The following is a 22,904-nucleotide window of genomic DNA, read 5'->3' as shown; positions in this document are numbered from 1 at the left end:
TTATTTATCATAGTCATTGATCATAATTTTTGTATATTTATATATTTATTTTTTTTAATATTTTTATATATTTTTAAAATAAATAATTTACCAAATTTATAATATAAAATATTGTCTGCAGCTGAAAGAGTTATGTATATGATGATATATGATATATTATATATATGCTCAACTCTTTCAGCTGCTCAACTTCAGTCAGGGCACTAGTTATTCGATTCACTCAAGCTAGTTACTCTTTCCTCTATTTTGTTTTTTTTTTCTTCGCCTATGACTTTTCACCATTGCACTCCACTGTGAGGGGCAGAGTTGTTGTTGTTGTTGTTGTTGTTATTGTTGGTTGCCTCGATTCCATAAGTGAATGGCGCTAGCTGAGCCCGCCCAGTATCAGCAATGCCCTTACGGCGCCTCGATCTCCAGTTGTGGGGAGGGAAGCGGCAGCGGGCAAGGAGTCAACGGCAACAAAGAGCGCTGTTGCTATTAGTAGATGTCATATTAGAGCCAGCGAAAAGCAGCAACAGTCATGCAGACTAAGGCAACTTCACTCTCGGGCACGATATTCAATTTTCAGGCACCGCATGGGGGCGGCAGGCAGGCAACAACAACAACTGCAACTGCAACAATTGAGGCAACTCTTGTTGGCATTCGTTTGTCTTCGATTTCGATAACGCTTCGACATTTGGGATAGAGTTTTAATTGAATTGCCTGCAATCTGGCGGAAGGCAGGTGCAAAGCGCGCAGCTGAAATCGAAAGGCATTTGAGTGGCGTCCACTCAGGTCCAACTTGTATATTAATTAGATCAGAAGCATGTTCGCCAAGGTCGTCGTCTTTCGGCGACAAAATTGCATGCATAACAAATTTGTATGTCGTTGCCTCTGTCCACACGCACAGCCACACACACACACACATACATATAAAGAGCGAGAGACAGTCAGATCAAAAGGCACTTTGGCAGGCTTTTAGCTCTGCCATAATTCAAGCCGATAAGCGATCTTAACTATCTACACGATCTGGACAGGCAGCCAGACAGTCGGCAGTCGAGCGTCGAGCGTCGCACGCAGAACTCGCTGCCAAATGCATTTGGACTTCTTTTTCCAGCCAGTTACTCCAACTTCCCTCCCTCCCTCTCTCTCTCTCTCTCACTCACTCTCTGTGACAATATTTGCATGGCAAGTTGCCTCACAGTCGTAGCTGTAGACCGTTATCGGCGTGCGCTATCAGCGCCATCATCTCATCATCAATGTGGCATCATCAACGCGAAATGATCGCAAATTATCTGCCTTAAGAGTCGATTACAGCCTTCGGAGTTCCTTTGGCGCTGCCCGTTAATGGTTTTGTGACATTTTTAAGGTTCGATTTCGAATTTGTAACAAATGTCGGCATAGATTAAACGATGCCCAGGCGATAGCATTCGATTTTTAGTGTGGCATCTCCTAATGGAAGTCTTGTTAGCCAAGGCGCAGATGATGCAGAATATAGCTAGATGACTGCGAATGGATTGCCTTAGACTGGATGATAAATGAAGTTCGTATTAATGTGCTGAGGCGGGCGTGTATTTGGTAGATTTATTCCAGATATTGTGCTAGGCTCAACTGGCTGGGTCTCTAAGGTGATGGCAGCATGAAGAACTGTAGTTGAATATCAGCTTGGTTTATAGATGGTGACTTAGCTAAAGCTGGATAGTTTATGATGATATATTCCAGATGAAATATTCCAGAAGAGAAAGTTATCGAAGTGAGGATTAACACTTGAAGTTCTTATTTAATTGGATTATATATTGTCTGCTCATTTGATTTTTGAATTGGAGTGGATGTCTCTCAGTTCAGCCTTTTTGTCTGAATAGACTGAAAGAAATATTATTCTAGTCATTTGCAAAAGTTGACTTCCTATACTATATATACGTTTATGAACTCTCTTCAATTTTAGCCAAGTGTCTTGGCCAGCTCGAACTGGTTTACATACCGCAAAACTTTCAGTTCATTTACTTAATTGCTGAACTCTTCAATTGATTGCTTTCTCGAGCTGCTCACTTCAGCTTCGGCTTAATCTGTGCCGGTAACTCTTCACTTTTGCAGCCTCCAATAAGATAATTACCATGTTTCGAATATCGCTGAATCGTTCCATTTCGATAATTGCAATTTGATTGTGTGCACAGTTGAGTTTCAGTCGACTCGCCCTCCGCTCTGCTCCCCGCCGGCGCTAACACAAATGTAGCCGGCTACTGTTTTTGGCAGACAGTTGCACAGTTACCCACCCGGTGGTTGGCTGCGGCCGCTTTGGTATCGCATTTAATCTCTTCCTGGCAGACGACGGCTGCTACTCGTGTTGCCAAAAATCGCTTTGGCAACGCTTGCTAATGCTGCTGCCGCGGCTGCTGCTGCTGCTGCTGCTGTTGTTGTTGTGCCCACTGTTTGATCACATCATCATCATTAGCATCATCATCATCATCATCATCATCATCATCGGCAGCAGCAGCAGCATTTGTATCAGGCAGCAGCTGGAGGCGTCTACCCTTCTGCCACTTGTGTGACTCCAGTGCGGCAGCAGCTGTTGCTGCTGTTGCTGCTGCTGCTGCTGCTGTTGCAAAGGACATCAAACAGTTGCGGCGATCGCTTCTAATTTGCATAAACATTCGTTTAACATTTATCCCCAAAAACGTTTTCGCTGTCGTCTTTGCAACATTTTGGCTGCCCGGCGCTGCGCCTCAAAAAGTCGTCATAATCGTCGACATTTTTGGCCGCCGCCAGTAAATTTGTGCTTATTTTTTTCTTTTCTCGTATTCCTGCCGATTTCATTTCATTTCTTGATTCCGAAAACCATTTAAGCACAAAATAACCGCTTTTGACAACACCAACAACAACTGTTAAGCCAACTGCAACAACAACAACAACAGCAACAACAGCAACAACAGCAACCGCCACAACAGTAGCCAGAAATCGATGCTAATCTTAGCCGGGCAGAAGCAAAAATGTGAACGCCATTTCCAGTTTAATTTTGTAGATACCCTGTAAAGTATGGAAGGCATTGATGAAGCGCATAGGCAGGAGCAGTTGAGTGAGAGCTGCTTGAGAGAAGTGCCTTATGAGACAGTTCTGAAGGAATTCTTATACATAGATGAATGTATATGTGCATGTGAGCAGCCCACACAGCCAATCAGTTGATTGGGAGATGACAATGGTCTGACTTCTCTTCATTACCTACAATTGCCTGTCATATAAACACCTTTAGCACAGCAAACGTCTGTCCATATTCCATTATTCCATTCCATCTGCTGTGCTGGAATTCAGTTTAATGCTCTTAGTAACTGTCACTGCTTTTACTCTCTTATTATCATATTCTCTCTGCCGCTTAGGGCATGCCCAGGTCTAGCATACCCCTGGCCTTATCATTTTTTGCTCGTCTCTCAACGTGGAGTACATAAACCAACTGCTCGCAGCTAAAGCAAATAAATGGAGTTGTCGTTCGCTCGCTTTGCATTCGTCCTGCTATTGGACTCTATCACAAATATGAGAAATCGCTGGAATGCAGAGGCACAAAGAAAGCAAAAAAGAAGAAGAGAAAAACAACTCAATTTAAGGAATTATGCGGCTGTTGGCAAACTTTGGGCTGTGCCACTAAAGAGCGGCACTAAAAACTCCAGACGACAGACAGCCATATTTTGTTCATATTAAGCCCAAGTCGAGTGCACATTGCAGGCAATTAGCTGGCAATCTATCAGCAGTCGCAGCAGCAGCAGCAGCAGCAATAGCAATTGGGGCTGCAGCAGGAGAGCTTCGTTTGAGCGTCTGGCTTAGCCATTGTCGGTTTTGTGGCTTGTGACAGGCTTGCCAACCCACCTAGCAAACCGAATGGCATTCGAGGCGACCTGAATTGGTAGCAAAACGGTTCAAACTTTGCATTCGAGAATTGCATTTCCATTTTAGCAGTTTGGCAGCTTGGAAAGCCCATGCCCTCCCCAATGCCAGTCGAGTGCTTACCCGCAGGGCGTTGAGCAATTATTGCCGCATGTAATACACAATTAACATACAAACTCGGCAGACGACCAAAAAGAAAAAAAGAAACAAACAAAAACAACTCAATTAAAATGTTAGCCTGGGCTAGCAAATGAACTGGGACTTTCGTGGAGCAAGTTTGCAGTGCAACAGCAACAATTGCTAGCAACGGCAACTGCAACTGCAGCGAATTGCCAATTTTGGTTTGGCTAAACAACTGTCGCCTTTGATTGGCATTTGAGGTGCGCGTGCGCGTGTCTTTCGAGGCACACAATTAATTTGAATAATTAGCAGCTAACGACGCGACGCTACGCGGCCAGGATGCAACACTTGCCGCATGGCAGCAACTGGCGCTGGCTGCCTTCAACTGTCGCCTTGTCGATTGTCACGCCATGGACAACAGTTGCAGGCAGCTCAACAACAGCAACAACAACAACAAAAAATGCATTTGGCACTTGAGAATTTATGTGTTTCCGCACGTGTGTGTGTGTGTGTGTTGTGCCAAAGGAGCTGCTGCTGCTGCTGCTGCTGCTGTTGTTGCTGCTTGGAGCTGGAGGCGAGTACGTCACGCGAAATGATGAATTACTCGCCGGGGACGCGCGTCAGGCTTTGATGAGAGACGACAGCGTGAAATTAGACAAAAGGATATGGGCCAGAGGGAGTTGGGCTGAAGTGTACCTGTGTTGTGTGCATGTGACATATGTGTATGTGTGTATGTGTGCGCCTGTCTGGCGAGTTGACTCTGCACTCGAGAGCAACAAACACTGCGCCTTGACTTAATGAAGATGACGTCGAAACATTGCCAGACCTGGGCGTGTTTTAATCCTTGGGCTAGACCCGATGCCGCCTTTACAAGGTGTTGCTGTTGTTGTCGTTGTTGCTGTTGCTTGTCGCGGCGCACACGAGGCGTTAATTTATTACAAATTATTATGATTCCTTGTTGCTTTCTGATGTTTTTTTCCGTGATTTTTTATGCCGTTTTGCTGTCATAACCGTTGGCAGCAGCAGGAAACGGTTGTGCAGTAACAACAACACCAACAGCAACTCGCGTTGAAGACGTCTAGACAAATGCACTTCAAAGGTTAACATGATAAATGTCGTTTTGTTGCATGTGACGCGACAACTTTCCAGTTGTTGTTGCAGCTGTTGCAGCAATTGTTGTTGTTGCTGTAGCTGCAACACTTGGCGTGGCAAATGGCAAAATGTCGCCGCAATGCAGTTCGGCATTTGTTTACATCGTTTTCTTTTATTGCTCACAATGCAATTCTTAAGCTAAGCCTGTCAACGAATTAATCAAAGCCAAGAGCGCAATTAAGCAGCCTTTCCTCCGCACAGGATGACGGAGGATTTGTTAAAAAAAAAAAAAACGACAACTTGTTAGTTCTATTAAAGTAATTAAGCGCCAGTTGTCAACGCTATTGGAAATAATGCCAATAAACATTCCCAGGCCTGGAAAATGGCAAAGAAAGTCAAGGCCTGCTAGCATTCATAACTGCGTGTTCCTCTAATTGTTGCCGTTTTCCCAACAACAATTGCAGCAACAACAGCAACATCAACAGCAACAACAGCAACAGCAGCAGCAGCAGAGAAATATAAAATAAACTTGTCCATTGCCATTTTGACAACTGCAGAGCTGCAGGCGGGAGATTTCTTCATCTTTATTCACATGCTGCACTCATATGTGCGACAGCGATGCGATGATGCTGTTGCTGTTGCTGTTGCTTGTGCTGCTGCTGCAGCAACAGCAATCACAGGCCAAACCACAACCGCAACAGCAAGCACAGCAACAACAGCAACAACAACAACAACAGGCAACACTAACAAGCGACTTTAGCCAAATTAAGTTGTCCAGTTTGCGGTGTACGCACAGCGGGTTGCAAATAACAATCTCCTGTTTACAGCGGCAACAGCAACAACTGCAACAACAGCAACAGTACACTAACAAACAACAGCAATCAAAATTGCAATGCAGCAATACGAGCACCATATTCAACAACAAATATATATACATTCATGACAAAAAAAAAAAAAAACTATCATCGACCTAAAAAACGCGTTTAACTCATATTTCTTGCCGGTCTCTCCCTCTCTGTCTATGTCTATGCTTAGGCTACCTTCGCTCCTACCTCTGTGCTCTATGTGCATTACTTGTATAAATTGTCAATATCTGACACATTTACGTGCCAACAAAGACTGGAAATATGTAAGAATCAAAAAACATATATCTGAAAAATGTTGCCGATTCGCTTCGCTTTATGAACTGCCCAAGGGAAGTTAGCAAAGATGCAGATACAGATACAGATACAGATATAGATACAGATATAGATACAGATACAGATACAGATATAGATACAGATACAGATACAGATACAGATACAGATACAGATACAGATACAGATACAGATACAGATACAGATACAGATACAGATACAGATACAGATACAGATACAGATACAGATACAGATACAGATACAGATACAGATACAGATACAGATACAGATACAGATACAGATACAGATACAGATACAGATACAGATACAGATACAGATACAGATACAGATACAGATACAGATACAGATACAGATACAGATACAGATACAGATACAGATACAGATACAGATACAGATACAGATACAGATACAGATACAGATACAGATACAGATACAGATACAGATACAGATACAGATACAGATACAGATACAGATACAGATACAGATACAGATACAGATACAGATACAGATACAGATACAGATACAGATACAGATACAGATACAGATACAGATACAGATACAGATACAGATACAGATACAGATACAGATACAGATACAGATACAGATACAGATACAGATACAGATACAGATACAGATACAGATACAGATACAGATACAGATACAGATACAGATACAGATACAGATACAGATACAGATATAGATATATATACAGATACAGATAAGGAATTCGAACAATTTCCCAAATTTAATTGCATTTATGAAAAAATCATAAATTAACTTAATTTTTGTTAAGAGACCTACATATTTAAACACATTACGCAAAAGCGAGTGTTGCTGCTGCTGCTGCTGCTGCCGTTGCTTCTGCGCACGCGCATCGCTGGCCAAAATGTCGACAGCAACTGTTGCTGTTGTGGTCGCTGTTGCTGCCGCCAGTTGGACACCAAAAATTATTAACTAAAAGAACACAAAAATTGCTGCAAAGATTGCTGCGAAAATTGACATTTGGTCGTTAATGTGGCCGGGCCAAAAGTGTCTGTCCAGTTGGTCCGTCTTGGCCATGTGTCTGTTGGCTGGCCGTTGGCCCGTTCAGCCTCGATTGCTTTGTTGCCGCCGTTGCCGTTGCATGCAACTGCCAATAATTCAGAGCTTTTAATAAAAATGTTGCTGCCGCTGCTGCTGTTGCTGTTGCTGTTGCTGTTTCGGTTGCTGTTGCTGTTGCTGTTGCTGCAACAGCAGAAACATTGGCGGCGGCATTCATGCGGCGACTGTACAAGATTTATATCATAATTTATTTATTAATTTCATTAAGTAAATTTTATTTGATGAATGACGTTGTCCGCATTCGCTTTTTCTTTTTTTTTTTTTTTGTTTTTCGTTTTGTTTTGTTCGTGCTAAGCAGTTGCCGTTGGCGGCTGCCGAAATTTTGATTATTGTTGCTGCAACAGCAACAAACGAGCCAATAAATAATGCCGAAAATTACATTTTACAGCAGACAGAGTGTTTAATGGGCTGCTGCCAAGTGAGGAGCCTGTCGGGGCCTCAATCGGGAAGTCGTTCAGTCCAAAGTTGGGTGCCTAAGACTGGGCAATCTCTCGGGATGCAGAGATATCGAGAAAAGGTTTTTTTTTAGGTTTTATTAGCATAACGAGGTTTTCGAAAGCATATTACATTCATTTAATCTTTTTATATCTATCAGCGTATTCAAATTCCTTAGATTAAGATAAGATAAGAAATAAGTTAATTATGATTAAATTTGATCATATTCAGACTTCATCTTAACTCTTAAAGCTTTAAATAAAGTCAGATTATATTTAAATTTTTTAAGGCCCAACTCAACACTGCAATTCAATTTTATTTCAATCTTCGTTTTAGCATTACGTAATGCACTGCGCACTATTAAAGAACAATAAACATAAAAATTAATAATAGTTTGAGTAACAATTTTGTTGGTCGGCGAGTCTGATTAAAAATGCATTGAAATTTATTTGCAATAATAAAACTGAAATGCAGTCGTTTATAAATTTGTTGGCCAAATAAACGACTAAAAATAATCGAATAGTTTAATGTTAAAACGCTTTAAGTTTTGCGCCATTGCTGCCACAACTACAGCAACGGCAACAACAACAACAACAATAATTACAACAAACAAAAATCAAATGCCCACAAAACTGACGACTAAAATCAATTGCGACGTTAAACTTTAAGACCCCATCAGGCGATTGTCGGAGGGAGTGAGGAAGGGGCGGCGGTGGGCAGGGCGGGGGCTTTGTTTTGTCTCGTCTAGCTACCAAAATTGAAGGCTTTACAGCTGGCCGGGCTAACAGCAACAGCAACAGCAACAGCAACAACAAAGTTGCAACGTTTGGAGCGTTGCCAAATTCAATGGATTTTACTTTTCGCTTTTCAAAAACTCAACGCTTGCTGCTGTCGTGACCAATTAGTGAGCCGACCCATTGGACGCGGGTGCAGACACAGCAGCTGGAGCGGCAAAAGCGCTGAGAGGGCGCAGGTGAGTTTGCTTGGTTACCTGGTCGGTCGCACAGGCGCACGTCAGCCAGCCAGTCAGCCAGCCAGCCAGCCAGCCCAGGCACTTGCCAAAAGGAATAGAGACAGCAGCGGCCCAGTCGCAGTCTGCGCACTTTACATTCAAAAATATTTTGTGACACAAAACGTTTGTTGTTGCAGTTGCAGTTGTTTGTTGTTGTTGATGTTGTTGTTGATGTTGTTGTTGATGTTGTTGTCATGGTTCTAGTGAATTTAAGCTGAGCATTTGCTTATGTTTCTGTGTCTGTGTCAAATTTGTGGGGCGTGTGCCAGTGAATTTCCCCAATACCCAGGCACACTAGATGGCTTTTAGCTTCACCCAAAAACAAATTAAGTCTAATTAATGTAAATCATCATAATTATCATAATCAAGCTTAGAATTCATTTGGCGTCTCCATAAAATTTAATAAAATTATATTACCTATCACTTAAAACACTTGTAATGTTATAGATATATCTTAGATAGGGTATGGAAACATGTATGTCGACATCTGCTATCTCTGAGTTGCTTAACTGCAGTTAAGATTCGGAACATCTACATATATATAAGAGGCATCGTTAGAAGACGACAGAGATGAATGGGAATATCTGCCGGTGAGTCAAGAAAAGGAATTGAGTATATGCAACTACAGGTGCTTAACACAGCTGCGGATATTGAAGGATCAAAATTAATATTAGAAACATTAGTGGGCGTTCGAGTTACTGCTGCACCAAATATGTAAAAATAGCCACAGCACGAGCAACAGCAGTAAATAGAATCAAAGTAAAAGAAGAAACAGGCGGAACAGTTAATAATATATATAAACACAGTCGACATTGAACAAAGCAGGAACAGCAACAGCAATTACAACAACCATTGAGACTTTGAGCTACAAATATTTTAATTTTAATTATTTTCATTTTGATTATTTCATTATTAGTACTTAGTAATATATGAACATTAACAGCTGTTAACTTTGTTGTTAGAATATAACATTTCCTTAACTTCATTTTTATTCTGTTATAGAAGCTTATTGCACAAGTAACTGAAAGCAAATTAAAATATATCTTAATGAGTTCTTTTGATTTGCAACCGTGTTGAGAGGACCTTACCTATTTTTTATAAATAACTCAGGAATTCCCTGTCGCGTGTCTTATCATGACGTATTGCACCTGTCAAAACTTTTGACTATTTAAGTTAGACGATTTCTTAGACTTCACCGCAACAATTTTATAATTCGCCATGGAAAGTCTTCATCATAGATGGCAGTTGCTCCTCCTGGCGGTGCTCTTCTGTCTGAGTAATGTGGAATCTAAGCCCAGCCAAGTAGAACGCATTATCAATGGTGAAAATGCAAGACCCAAACAATTTCCTTATCAAGCCTTTTATCATGCTGAACGGCAAAACGGCATCGTTACGCTGTGCGGTGGAACTATAATCGGTAAGAGGACGATTCTTACAGCAGCTCATTGCTTGGATGGGAGGTCTGGCGAAATGTAGGTAAATGCTGATTAAGTAAATAAACCGACCTTTCTAACATTTTACATATATTTGTAATCCCGAAAAGTGTAAGGTTAAAAATTTACCTTGGAGCTGTGGATATAAGTAATAGCGCAGAAATTGGACAACAAATTGTGATCGTGGAAGCTGGAAGTTATGTGATTCATGAAGAGTGGGATCTGGACAAATTCAGCAACGATATTGGTTTAATAAAACTTCCACAGGATCTGGAATTCAACCAGTATATTCAACCAGCTAAATTGCCAGAGCCCTATAACCTTTATGCTGACAAAACTGCTGTTGTCTCCGGTTGGGGCAAGGTTAAAGGTACATATGTATTAAAATCGACATTCTGTTATTTTTCTAATTCTCTAACTTTTCAATATTTTCAGGTTGGGCATCAACTGAGCATTTGCAATATACAAATGTGAAAACATTATCGAATGAGGAATGCAAGCGTATTATCCGTTTTAATGGGAAGTTTCTTTCGCATTGGCTTTGTGTCACGCCTAACGAGAAGAGGACATGCAGAGGAGACTCTGGTGGTCCCTTAGCAGAAAGAAACCCTGATGGCTCTAGCACTGTGATTGGTCTCGTATCATTTAAAACAGTTACGTGCTCTGCTGAAGTCCCGACAATTTTTACTCGGGTTTCATATTTCTTAAACTGGATCGCTCAGCACACTAATGAGCCATAAAAATTTTTATATATATAATATATACAAAATAAAATTTAATATGAACATTTAAGGTGTGCCTCAACTGTTGTTTATTTTTAGTATAAAATACACAATATTCATATGGCAAAATTCATCCTCACAGTCCTTATGAAAGCCAATCAAATTAAGTTGCATTAGGTTCAGGCCACAAACATGAATGAGATTTTAATTAGATAACTGATTAAAAGGTATAGATAATTATTCCAAGTAATTTGAATAGATTGTTCGTCTGTATGCCTTATCTTATTTTGTTCTACAAATACTACAAATCAAAAGGTCTTCGATAGGGTTTGACTATGAAAATTATTGAGAGTAAGAATATTTAATGAGTGTTGGTCATGTAATTATTTAACAGTTTGTTTTTTCTTGCTAGCATATTAAGTTTCCCTAAAGTTATTTATAATCATTGCTTTCAATTAAAATATATCCACTTGCTACATTAGCAACATTGTTGCATTGTTGTTAATTGCCTGTCGCAGGTCTTATCATGATGTATTGCTCCTGTCAAGAATTTGGACTATTTAAGTTCCTCGATTTCGTAACCTTCTCAGTAAAACTTTTACATTTCGCCATGGAAAGTCTTCATCATAGATGGCAGTTGCTCCTCCTGGCGGTGCTCGGTGGTCTGAGTAATGTGGAATCTAAGCCCTCCAAAGTGGAACGCATTATCAATGGTGAAAATGCAGGACCCAAACAATTTCCTTATCAAGTCTTTTATGATATCGAAATAAATAAACAATGGAAAGCAATATGCGGTGGAACTATAATCGGTAAGAGGACGATTCTTACAGCAGCTCATTGCTTGGGTGGCGAAATGTAGGTAAATGCTGATTTAGTAAATAAACCGAGCTTTCTAACACTTTTACATTTATTTGTAATCCGAAAAAAGCGAAAGGATAAAAATTTACCTTGGAACCGTTGATAAAAGTAATAGCTCAGAAATTGGACAGCAAATTGTGATCGTGGAAGCTGGCAGTTATGTGATTCATGAAGAGTGGGATCTGTGTGAAATTATCAATGATATTGCTTTAATTAAACTACCAAATGACCTCGAGTTCAACGAGTATATTCAACCAGCTAAATTACCAGAACCCAATAGCCTTCATGTAGACAAAAATGCGGTTGTTTCTGGTTGGGGCCTAGTAAATGGTTTGTATAAACATATGCAATCAATGATTATACTGTTGTATGTTTTTAATATCTTCAGGTCATATATCTACTCAGCAATTGCAATATACGAACGTTAAAACTCTATCCAATAAGGAATGTGAGTCTGTGAAAAATTCAAACAAAAAGTTTTATTCACATTGGCTATGCACCATATCTAATGTAAGTAGTGCATGCAATGGAGACTCTGGTGGTCCATTAGCAGAAAGAAACCCTGATGGCTCTAGCACTGTGATTGGTATTGTATCCTTCGGAACATCATTAAGCTGCCCTGTTAATGCCCTGAATTTTTTCACTCGTGTTTCATATTTCCTAACCTGGATCGCTCAACATAGTAATGAGCCATAAAAGATCCTTACAAATACCATGAATATACAATATATACAAAATATGAACATTAAAATTTAGGGTCAGTTGTTTTTATTTTGAGTAATATTTAAGACTTCTGTTAAAGCATAGCACATGGCAGACCAATGTATATTCTCAATCCTCCTATTCCGTACGACATTAGGACTAGATGAGAAACAACCGACTTGCCTGAAAGTCCGTTGCCGTCTAATGTAAGTTTTATATTATATACTTCTTTATTTATATTCTTGAATTTATGTCTTGAAATGTCAGAGTTATGGTGAATCAGAGTAATAAAGCCAAAGGCTATATCATTTTATTAACTTGCCCTCAAATTTTATATGCAGCTGCTAAGAAAAATGCCGAACGATCAGCATAAAAATCGCATGCGACAAATTTGCCATTGACGTTGGCGGGAAGCATTGTGAGAATGCAGAAAATTTGAAAAATGTCATCAATAAGCGAAAAGTTAATAAAAAATAATTAATTTAAGCGAGCAGTGCAGCGACTGCTGCAACAGTTGCTGCTGCACAGGGGAGGAACGGCGAGGCAATCCGAGTGCTGGGCGGGTCTATCCACACACATTGGTGCTGCAAGCGCATTTAAATTGAATAAAAGTCGCTGAAAAGCCAAGCTCGGAGCCAGGAGACTCACTGACAACGCCTCAAACGTGGCAACGGCAACGGCAACGGCAACGGCAACTGTTGCTGGTTGTGGTTGTGGTGCAACTGCTGCTGCCGTTATGCGCTTAACATCTTGGCATCCAATCAATTAGTTTTTATGCGCTTCATTGCCAAGCGCTGGCTGCTCCCGTCCCGTTTAGATCTGGCCAAGCCTCTAGCCCCGTCGCCTGCCTCAGCTCCACAGCTGCTGCCAGTCGGGCTACAGGCCAAGTCGTCAGCAGTGTCAGCAACAAATTGGCGAAGGGACAACGACAACGACAACAGCAACAGCAACGGCAACGGCAACGGCAACGACAACTCGCAGCTGGCAACCAGCAACCAGCAGCATTTGCCATCAGCGTCTACTAAAATGTAATGCGCCATACTTTCTCAAAATATATCGAGAGCTGGTTGCGATATGTGTGCCCAGGCTAAAGAACTGGGACAGGGACAGGGACGGGGGCAGCGACAGTGACAGCAATAGCTAGGGAAATGTATTCAAATGGCTTTCAAATGCCAGCGAAATGCTGTGCGCAACTTTGCGGTATTTCTGACGATTGACAAATCAATTTGGGCTCTTTGACTCTTTTCTCTTCTTTGTTAGCAGCAGCGAGCGCAGCAACACCTGCTGGTTTCTATTTGGAGTCGGCGTTGATTTTTGCCAGCCGAAGGCCAAGAATATACCCGCCAGCCGACACCTAAGCAACCAAGACAGTCACGTCGATCACACAGCCATCGAACACTTGGCGAGTAAATATATGCGCATTACATTTTGGGGTAACGAGCGAGCGGCAGAGGAGAGGGACCCGCCAGGGTAGAGGGCTGCGCAGATCGACGACAAGCTACATAAATGCATGAGGATGGGGCTGCAGCAGCAACATCTGCATTTGTGCTGCCAATGATTGTGTATGCATATATTTTGGCCAAGTCATTGCCGCTTGTAGCTGTTGCCATTCGTAGGCTGATGCTGATGTTGCTGCTGCTGCTGCTGTTGCTCTGACTATATTGTTGCCGTGTTGTCCAAGGTGTTAAAAACATTCCCATGTCAGGTATTAGCAATTTGAGTTAACCCTAAACGAAGTGATGTCTGCGAGCCAGAATCAACACAAAGTCAGGGCTAGGCGAATAATATCGATTTCCCATTGTCACAAAATTGCAAACTGTAAACAATTATATGGCTAATACTCATATACTCACATACTCAATTCAAATGTTTCTCTCTTTTACTCTACCAAAATCTGAATAGCTTTGATAAAAAGTGGAAAAACGAGGGCTTGAATAGAAATCGAAATGCTTTACATGGCATTCCGGGTATAGATCCCTACGAAAACTAAGATTAATTTCATGCTCATTTTATTTTATACATTTATAAGACACTCAAAATTGTCAAGTTTTTTTAAGACTCATTTGTGTGTTGGGCAATCCAGGTTAGGAAATATGAAACACGAGTAAAAAAATTCAGGGAATTCACAGGGCAACCGAGTACTCCAAACGATACGATACCAATCACAGTGCTAGAGCCATCAGGGTTTCTTTCTGCTAATGGACCACCAGAGTCTCCACTGCATGTACTACTTACATTAGGCATGGTGCATAGCCAATGTGAATAAAACTTTTTGTTTGAATTTTTCACAGACTCACATTCCTTATTGGATATAGTTTTAACGTTCGTATATTGCAATTGCTGAGTAGATATATGACCTGAAGATATTAAAAACATACAACAGTATAATCATTGATTGCATATGTTTATACAAACCATTTACTAGGCCCCAACCAGAAACAACCGCATTTTTGTCTACATGAAGGCTATTGGGTTCTGGTAATTTAGCTGGTTGAATATACTCGTTGAACTCGAGGTCATTTGGTAGTTTAATTAAAGCAATATCATTGATAATTTCACACAGATCCCACTCTTCATGAATCACATAACTGCCAGCTTCCACGATCACAATTTGCTGTCCAATTTCTGAGCTATTACTTTTATCAACGGTTCCAAGGTAAATTTTTATCCTTTCGCTTTTCGGATTACAAATAAATGTAAAAGTGTTAGAAAGCTCGGTTTATTTACTTAATCAGCATTTACCTACATTTCGCCAGACCTCCCATCCAAGCAATGAGCTGCTGTAAGAATCGTCCTCTTACCGATTATAGTTCCACCGCACATCGTATACTTGCCGTTTTGCAGTTCAGCATGATAAAAGGCTTGATAAGGAAATTGTTTGGGTCTTGCATTTTGACCATTGATAATACGTTCTACTTGGCTGGGCTTAGATTCCACATTACTCAGACAGAAGAGCACCGCCAGGAGGAGCAACTGCCATCTATAATGAAGACTTTCCATGACGAAATGTAAAAGTTTTACTGGGAAAGTTACGAAGTCGTGGAACTTAAATACCAAAAATTCTGGACAGGAGCAATACATCATGATAAGACCTGCGACAGGAAATTAAAGTGCTATTAGTAATAATAAGTAATAACTTTGCAACAATGTTGCTTATCAAAAGAACTCGGAGTTAATTAAAAAAGTGTGTTACATAGGATATATTTTAGTTTAAAGTAATTAAAATAAGTGACTTTAAAGAAACCTAATATGCTAGCAAGAAATTGCAAACTGTTAACTAATTGTATGACTAATACATATTAGATATTCATATCCTCATTGATCAATTGTTGTAGCTGGAAACACCGTCATCAAATCCTTACTTTATTGGGACGAACAAAATAACTAGCTATATCTTTAATCTAGTTATCTCATTCAAATCTGTTTCTGACCTGAAATGAATGAATGACTTTCATAAGGTCTGCAAGGATGAATCACTTTACAATCTATATATTGTGTATTCTATAGTTTACATGATCTTAAATATTACTAGAAATAAACAACAGTTTCACACTTTAAATGCTCATATTCCATTTTATTTGACATATAATATTCATGATTGTAAAGATTTCTTATGACTCATTACTATGCTGAGCGATCCAATTTAAGAAAGATGAAACCCGAGTATAAACATTAGGGCGATTAGGAGAACAGATTGCATCTATACCAATCACAGTGCTAGAGCCATCAGGGTTTCTGTCTATCAGTGGACTACCAGGCAGATGATGGCACGGAATATTTTCTTTAGTCTCGGTGCATAGCCAATGTGAATAGAACTTCTTTGCGCTTGATAGTAAGGACTGGCATTGCTCGTTTGATAACGTTTTTACGTTCTTATGCCAATTATGTAAACCACCTAAAGACATTAGAAAGTTAGACTGCACAATAGAATTATTAAATGTTGTGTTTGGTACAAACCATTAGATGTGCTCCTACCTAAAGCAACTGCATTTTTGTTAACATAAAGGTTATCGGGTTTGGGCAATTTAGCTGGTTGAATATACTGGTTGAACTGCAGTTTGTGTGGTAATTTAATTAAAGCAATATTATTTTGCATTCGACATCTATAGCTTTCATGAACCACATAACTGTCTGTTCCAAGGACGATAGCATATCCTAGGAATATTTTGATCCTTTCGCTTTTCGGGATTAGAAAGAAATATAGGGTGTTAGAATTGTTGTTTTATATTCATCTGCATTTACCTACATCTTGTCAAAGTCCCAATCGAAGCATTGAGCTGCTGTAAGAATAGTCCTTTCCCCGATTATAACTCCAGCGCATCTATCAAGAAATCCTTTATTTGATTCAAGATCATAAACCACGTTATAAGGAAATCGTTGCTGCTCTTCGTTTTCACCACTGATAATGCCTCCCACTTGGGTGGCCTTTGATTCCACATAACACAGACAGAAAAGTACCGCCACGAGGAGCAACTGCCATCTATGATGAAGACTTCCCATGCTGAAATTGAAAAGTTTTAATGAGGGATCTCAGAAGTCGTCTAACTTAAATAGCAAATATTCTGGACAGACGCAATACATCATGATAAGAGGTACGAGGGACAACTTATGATTTATTTGCCATTAAAATTCATAGTAACTTTGCAACAATGTAGCACTAAAATGAATTGCTTTGAAAAAATGGTTCAGTAGAAATGCATTAATATAAATTGAGATAGAGGAATTCGAATAACTAATGTTTTCGTTTCATTTGTTATGTGCTAACGTTGTTTGTTACCTGGCCCTAGTGGCAACTCTTATCAGTCGACTGCAATCCCACTTTCCTGCACACGCAAAGAGTTAAATGGATAAACGACGCCAACAACAACGACAATGGCAACACTTGCGCATTTATCAAAAGTTATTTCAAATTAATTGCAATCTGCGTGGCGCAATCAGCGGCTCAAATCTCGAGGCGATCCCGAGACCCCGTGGCATTTTCGGCTGCAGTCGCTGTTGCTGTTGCTGTTGCTGCTTACCAAAATTTATTGATGCCTTATTAGCTGATAATCACAATCACATACATATAGCATGATGCAGGCTGAAAGAGCGAGAGGCAGAGCGAGTGTGAGGGGAGACGGAGAGGGGTGCGTCAGGCAACGGTGAAAAGGTTTTCAACTGGCCCTGGCATATTAAAGTGCATTAAGATAATTGAAATGGCCAATATAAAAATGTTTTCCCTTTTCGATGCCCTTCCATGGAGCATTATGGCCCAGTCACTGAATATGTAATACCAAGATGTGGGTGCCACGATGTAGGCACTGTAGACAGGTGTTGTATATAATGGGGCATAGGGCATAGAATGGTCGGTGTGCCAAAGGGATTTGTTGTTGTTTTTGGGCTTTTCGGTGTCAAAAACTTGTTTGAAGTGTTGAGTCTCGCGCTTCGGGCCATTTCGGTTGCAGCTCTGCCAGTCAGACTCCACTCAGAGAAATGTTGCATCAATGGAGCTGTTTCAGCTTTTGATGTTCTTGTTGTTGTTGTTGTTGTTGCTCTGTGGCGTATTTCCTGGAATCTGTTGAGGCTGAGGCTCCGCTGAAACGGTTTTTCAATTTTCATATTTCTCATGTCTGAAGTTTTGATTTAGTGATTATGTTCTGGCACACACACACACACACACACACATACACACATTATGTATATGAGTTATTAAACGACTTTCTTTCGATAAGGCACAAAGGCCTGGCATTTTAGGCTTAAGTGTTTGCTCAAGACGCTTTAAGGCGTTGCTCGGTTAACTGAGAATACGCAAGATCCATAAGCAGGACATCTGATTATATTTATTGTGTATGGTATGTGGCTCATTGCGAGTGTGTGAGCTTTCTTATGCATCATAAGCCAGGTAACATTTGAATGGGTGGGGCCAGCTCTTCGTATTGTTTGTCTGCTAAAGACCACGTTTATGACTTGGTAATTGTTTTCGTTTTTTGTCTAGCTACTTGGAGTTTGGCGCAATTGACGCGACTCATAAATCAGTGGAAGGGCTGCAAGGCACAGATACTGACAGCGCTGGCACCAGGAAGTAAAACGCTTTTCCAAGAATTTTTGAGGCGTAGCAACTGTTTGTGACATGTTTTGATTTGTGTCGCCAATGTTTATGAGCTTGTAAGCCACAGAGTCGAAACCATTCGGATCACTGCAAATGCAGATATGTCGTCGTTGGCCGCTCACCGCTAACGGCCAGCCTACCAGCCTGCCAGCCAACCAGAGAGCCAACTAGCCATTCATTCAGCCATTCAGCCATGTTGTTATCGATGACATTAATAGCGATTGGAGACTTTCATCAATTACACGGCTTTTGTCCCGACCGCATGGGACATGCTGGCCAGAGCTCGGCCTACGCATCGCAGCCAACTCGAGCGGGACTCAATTGTAAATTATGACAATGCAAATTTGATTTGAAAGCCATGGCATATTGTGGGCTATGATGCAAGCGGCTGATAAAGTCCAAATGCAGGGCGAAACGCCCTGATCAAAGTCAGGGCCAAGAGCAGCAGTAACAAGAAACGTTTAAGTACGGGTAATTTGGCGAATACCGTTTTGGTTACTCGGATCTCGGATCTTGGATTTTGCCTCTTGCCATTTGCCTTGACCACCAGCAACGACGCGTCGCCGGCAATCAAGTCAGAGCTGCGGCTACAGCTGCAGCATAGAGCTCGAGTTGAACTGTATTAACTCTTGTCTGTCTGGGACTGTGACAGTGAGTCGCAGTTGGTACTTGGTACTTGGTACTCGGTGCTCGGTTGGTGGTGTCCCAAGAGCGCCAACTGTTGCCGCGGCTGCTGTCAGTTGAATCTTCCTGTTTGCACAAACGTCACGTTCGAGTCACGTTTCCAACTGGGGACCCCTCATCAATGGCCGGCTGGCACTTAGTTTCAGCTGATGTTTCCCACAAATTTCAGGCCAACGGACTCCCAACGGACGACGGACGATGGGCGATGGGCAATGGGCAATGGGCAATGGGCAACGGTCTCTGGGCGCTGGCGTAACGCAACAATTTCGCAATCACCTGACAATGTGACAGGTAATAGTCGTGTCCACGACACGGCACCTAGACAACATTGCATTTGCATACACATAGGCTTCAGCCGCACTGTGAAGTAATTTCAATGCCACTGCCACTCTGCTCCTGCCTCTGAGTGTGCCCCAGCTGGGCTGCATACTGTGATAAGTAATTGCATTGCGTTCCACACGAGTCTCTCGCACACACAATTTGGGGCAGGTCAACGCTATCGCCGAGCTTCATTCATGAGTTGGAGTTGGAGTCGAAATTGTTGTCCGATCTGTGACCACATAAATTGCCGAGATATTTCGTGGCATTGAATGTTTCTTGTTATTAGAAGTGGCCCATGAGAGGCCATTTGTTGGAGCCGTTAGATTATACATACATAGATGTATGCAAATAAGTGAGTTTCCTTTGCCAGCCAGAGATGGGAGTGCAATAAACTAGGCTCAGAGCAGAGTCATTGATAGTATGAGGAGACGCAGTTCCTGATATGCTAATCAACAAATTATTTCTGAAGAGCCAGAGGCTTGGATTCTCTGGCAATGCTGATGCGGGAGAGCTGCCCACACTTTCGACAACCATTCGGCAATAGGTTTTCTCCTTCAGCCTTTCATCTTTCTTCCGGATCTGCAATGTCAAGTGCTTGGATGGAGCGGAGAGGCCAAGCCCTCATTCTTTGCTAGCTTCGCTCAGCTCAACTGTTGCCTCTTTGGCTTTGTCTTTAACTGTTCGCTGATCAGTTGGCCGATTAGGCTTATGGCTCATAAGGCCGCATTTGCGGAATGGACCTGTTGATGGGGAGCGGGATTTAAATAAATTACAAGCGCATTTTGTTGCACAAATGTTGTGGGCTAATTGTATGCAGGAGTCGGCCGGCTACAATTCTCTCCAATCCCCGTTGATGTGGATGCGAATGTGAATGTTTATGTGACTGTGACTGTGAATGTGAATGTGAATGGAGTGTGATTTGGGTTGGGTAGGCGAACGAGTGCGCTTTGTGTATCCAGTTTTGGCATCATAGAAGGTAGATAGATAGAGAGGGAAAGAGAGAGGGAGAGAGGAGTCGACTTTAAGCAGGCGGACAAACGACATTTGCAATTCGCAATGGAAAGACGCTTGTAAGACGCTTTCGCCAATCTTTTAATAAGAATCAAACACTAGACGAAAAATTTAAAACCATTTCGTATATGAGCAGCATGCACTTATCGCTGATCGTACCGGTAGGTAGTGTGTGGTGTGTAGTGGGTACTACAGTAGATTTCGCAGCCGTGGCCTGGTCTGGTGGGCAGACACATTCACATAGTCAGAGGGATGGAGAGAGGCCGAGAGAAAGGAAGAGAGGGAAGCGCTCATTACAGGCTTAGGCTGATCTGGTCCTGGGCACTGGGCGCATGCCAATCATGTTGGGGTCCACTCTACTTAGTTGCTGTCCTGACTGCGTCTGCATTCCCAGCTCGGCTCGGCTCAGCTCAGCTCAGCTCAGCTGTCCGCCCAGCTGTCCGGCCGCAACAGAAGTTCTTGTCGTTTGTTCCTGTTGCTTGTTGTGCGCTTGCTCGTTGAATATTTCAAATTGCAATCAGTTGGCAGGCATCTGAGGCCCCAACCACTTGCACCAGCTACCGGATCATTGATCTTGGCACCGCAGCAGCCCCTCAACCCCGCAGCAGCAGCAGCAACAGGCATTTCGGCCCTTCTCATTCGAGTCTGGTGCACGTTCCGCGGGTGTTGGTTGCATTAGTTTCGTTGCGTTTAATTTATTAAAATATCAAATTCAAGTACATGGCCAGCAGCTCGTAGCCGATCTCCACTGTGGTAGCCAATTTATCGAGGCCAGCGCGATAAGCCCCACTGAAATCGGACACTCAAGCACTCGAAACAGATGCTCGGATTCAATTAGCCAACGTATTTGTTGTATTCTCCGCTTGATTTTCGTTCATTGTCTGTGCCGAGGTCGTATAATTGACAAATTAAGTGCACTTATAGGAAGGGTATTTCATAATTAGAAGCTATGTTGCTGTCCGGCTGCAGCTGCCACAGCGGCAACAGTTGCTAATTTATGCCAATGCAAAAGGGCAGCAGATCGGAAGGAAGACCAGAGGACATGGACATTATATGGCTATGTGGACAGTAGCTGGTGGCCAACAACAGCAGCAGCAGCGGCAGCGGCAGCAGCAGTTGCCCGACTGGCGGCCACTTATGAAAATTGGATTTTTACACTCCATTCTTGATGGAATGTTTATTGAGCTGTCATGTTGCTCAGTTGTTGCTGTTGTTCGACTCGACTCGGCAACAGGCTCAATAATTTAAATATCAAAATTGTTAGCAATTTGCACGCCCAGCGGTGCGTTGGCCGCCAGCAACAGCAACAGCAACGGCAACGGCAACGGCAACAATTGCTAATCAAATTAAGCAATTATCTTGTTACGAGCACAGACGAGCAACATGGCAGCACATCAAGTGGGCCGATTGGCTAGCCCTTGCCTCCTAACCGCCGCCTGAAGTGCATTTCATCATTGCCAATCAAAGGGTATTCGTTTCTCTATCTCTCTCTCTCTATAAAGATATATATATATATATATATAAATAGCTCTCACACCTTGTGCACTGGCTGCGCCAATAGGCGTATTCCATGAGAAAGCAACAACAAATGCAAAGTGCCCATTGTGCGAAGGCATAAAGCCCGCAGAGTTTATAAAGTCATAATAATGCCAGGGAAAATACGCTTAAAATGCAATTTATCGCCACCAACAACAATAACAACATGAGCAACAGCAACAGCAACAGCAAGAGCAGCGGCTGCAGCAGCAACAATCCTGCGAAAAATTGATGACGGCGACAGCAGCAACAACAACAACAACTTGCCGGCTGTCCGACGAACTGACAGGCATCAGCGTCAGTCATTTTAGCCAACTGGACCTGGGTCTGTGCCTCGGCTTGGACGTGGACACGGACATGGAGTCGGCCTGGCCTGGCCTTCCTGCGGCGTTTTCGCTTGACGCCCGCCCGAATGTTGCTGTTGTAGCTGTTGCTGGCAATGGCAATGGAAAAAAATTAAGACATTTTATAAATTGCGCGTTGTTGCCGCCGCCTCTCAAACTGGAAGACAACCCTTAATGTGTTGCCCGCACTGTACCGCATTGCGATTCGTTATGGCAACTGACCGAAACATTGGCCCATCAACAACGGCAACAAGCCTTGATATTGTCCTACTCATCAGCAACAGCAACAGCAACAGCAACAGCAACGGCAACAGCAACAGCGCCTGCAACGGCAACAGCAACATCATTATCATCATCAGCTGTGTGTAGCTGAGCTGCTTCTATGCTGTGCTGGCTGCCACATCTTTAAGTTGCTGTTGCAACATTTGAATGTTGC

The 22,904-nt window shown here is 42.1% G+C and overlaps 4 protein-coding genes across 4 annotated transcripts; 2 read left to right on the top strand and 2 right to left on the bottom strand.

Annotated features, from left to right (window-relative positions):
• The first annotated feature begins 9,978 nt into the window (after window positions 1-9,978).
• On the top strand, window positions 9,979-10,994 carry LOC108650187 (chymotrypsin-2-like). The gene is made up of 3 exons (XM_030390758.2): window positions 9,979-10,241; window positions 10,313-10,572; window positions 10,638-10,994. Exons 1-3 carry the CDS (start codon window positions 9,988-9,990, stop codon window positions 10,940-10,942), a joined length of 819 nt encoding a protein of 272 aa, XP_030246618.2. The 5' UTR covers window positions 9,979-9,987; the 3' UTR covers window positions 10,943-10,994.
• Window positions 10,995-11,525: 531 nt separating this feature from the next.
• On the top strand, window positions 11,526-12,533 carry LOC149091409 (chymotrypsin-2-like). The gene is made up of 3 exons (XM_089259271.1): window positions 11,526-11,779; window positions 11,853-12,112; window positions 12,171-12,533. The coding sequence occupies exons 1-3, from the start codon at window positions 11,535-11,537 to the stop codon at window positions 12,476-12,478; spliced, it is 813 nt and encodes a 270-aa protein (XP_089115397.1). The 5' UTR covers window positions 11,526-11,534; the 3' UTR covers window positions 12,479-12,533.
• Window positions 12,534-14,476: 1,943 nt separating this feature from the next.
• Window positions 14,477-15,498, bottom strand: LOC149091408 (chymotrypsin-2-like). The gene is made up of 3 exons (XM_089260020.1): window positions 15,231-15,498; window positions 14,900-15,159; window positions 14,477-14,841 (listed from the first exon to the last, which is right to left on the bottom strand). The coding sequence occupies exons 1-3, from the start codon at window positions 15,482-15,484 to the stop codon at window positions 14,537-14,539; spliced, it is 819 nt and encodes a 272-aa protein (XP_089116146.1). The 5' UTR covers window positions 15,485-15,498; the 3' UTR covers window positions 14,477-14,536.
• Window positions 15,499-16,037: 539 nt separating this feature from the next.
• LOC149091407 (chymotrypsin-1-like) lies at window positions 16,038-16,992 on the bottom strand. Its single transcript, XM_089260021.1, has 3 exons — window positions 16,731-16,992; window positions 16,442-16,662; window positions 16,038-16,379 (listed from the first exon to the last, which is right to left on the bottom strand). Exons 1-3 carry the CDS (start codon window positions 16,982-16,984, stop codon window positions 16,096-16,098), a joined length of 759 nt encoding a protein of 252 aa, XP_089116147.1. The 5' UTR covers window positions 16,985-16,992; the 3' UTR covers window positions 16,038-16,095.
• Between the last annotated feature and the right edge of the window lie 5,912 nt (window positions 16,993-22,904).

Source organism: Drosophila navojoa, chromosome 4 (genome assembly GCF_054131105.1).
Source record: "Drosophila navojoa isolate 15081-1374.11 chromosome 4, UAZ_NAV_1.0, whole genome shotgun sequence".
Classification (NCBI taxonomy): Eukaryota; Metazoa; Arthropoda; class Insecta; order Diptera; family Drosophilidae; genus Drosophila; species Drosophila navojoa.
The sequence above is the reverse complement of the archived record's forward strand: the minus strand, read 5'-3'. Positions and strand labels throughout refer to the sequence as shown.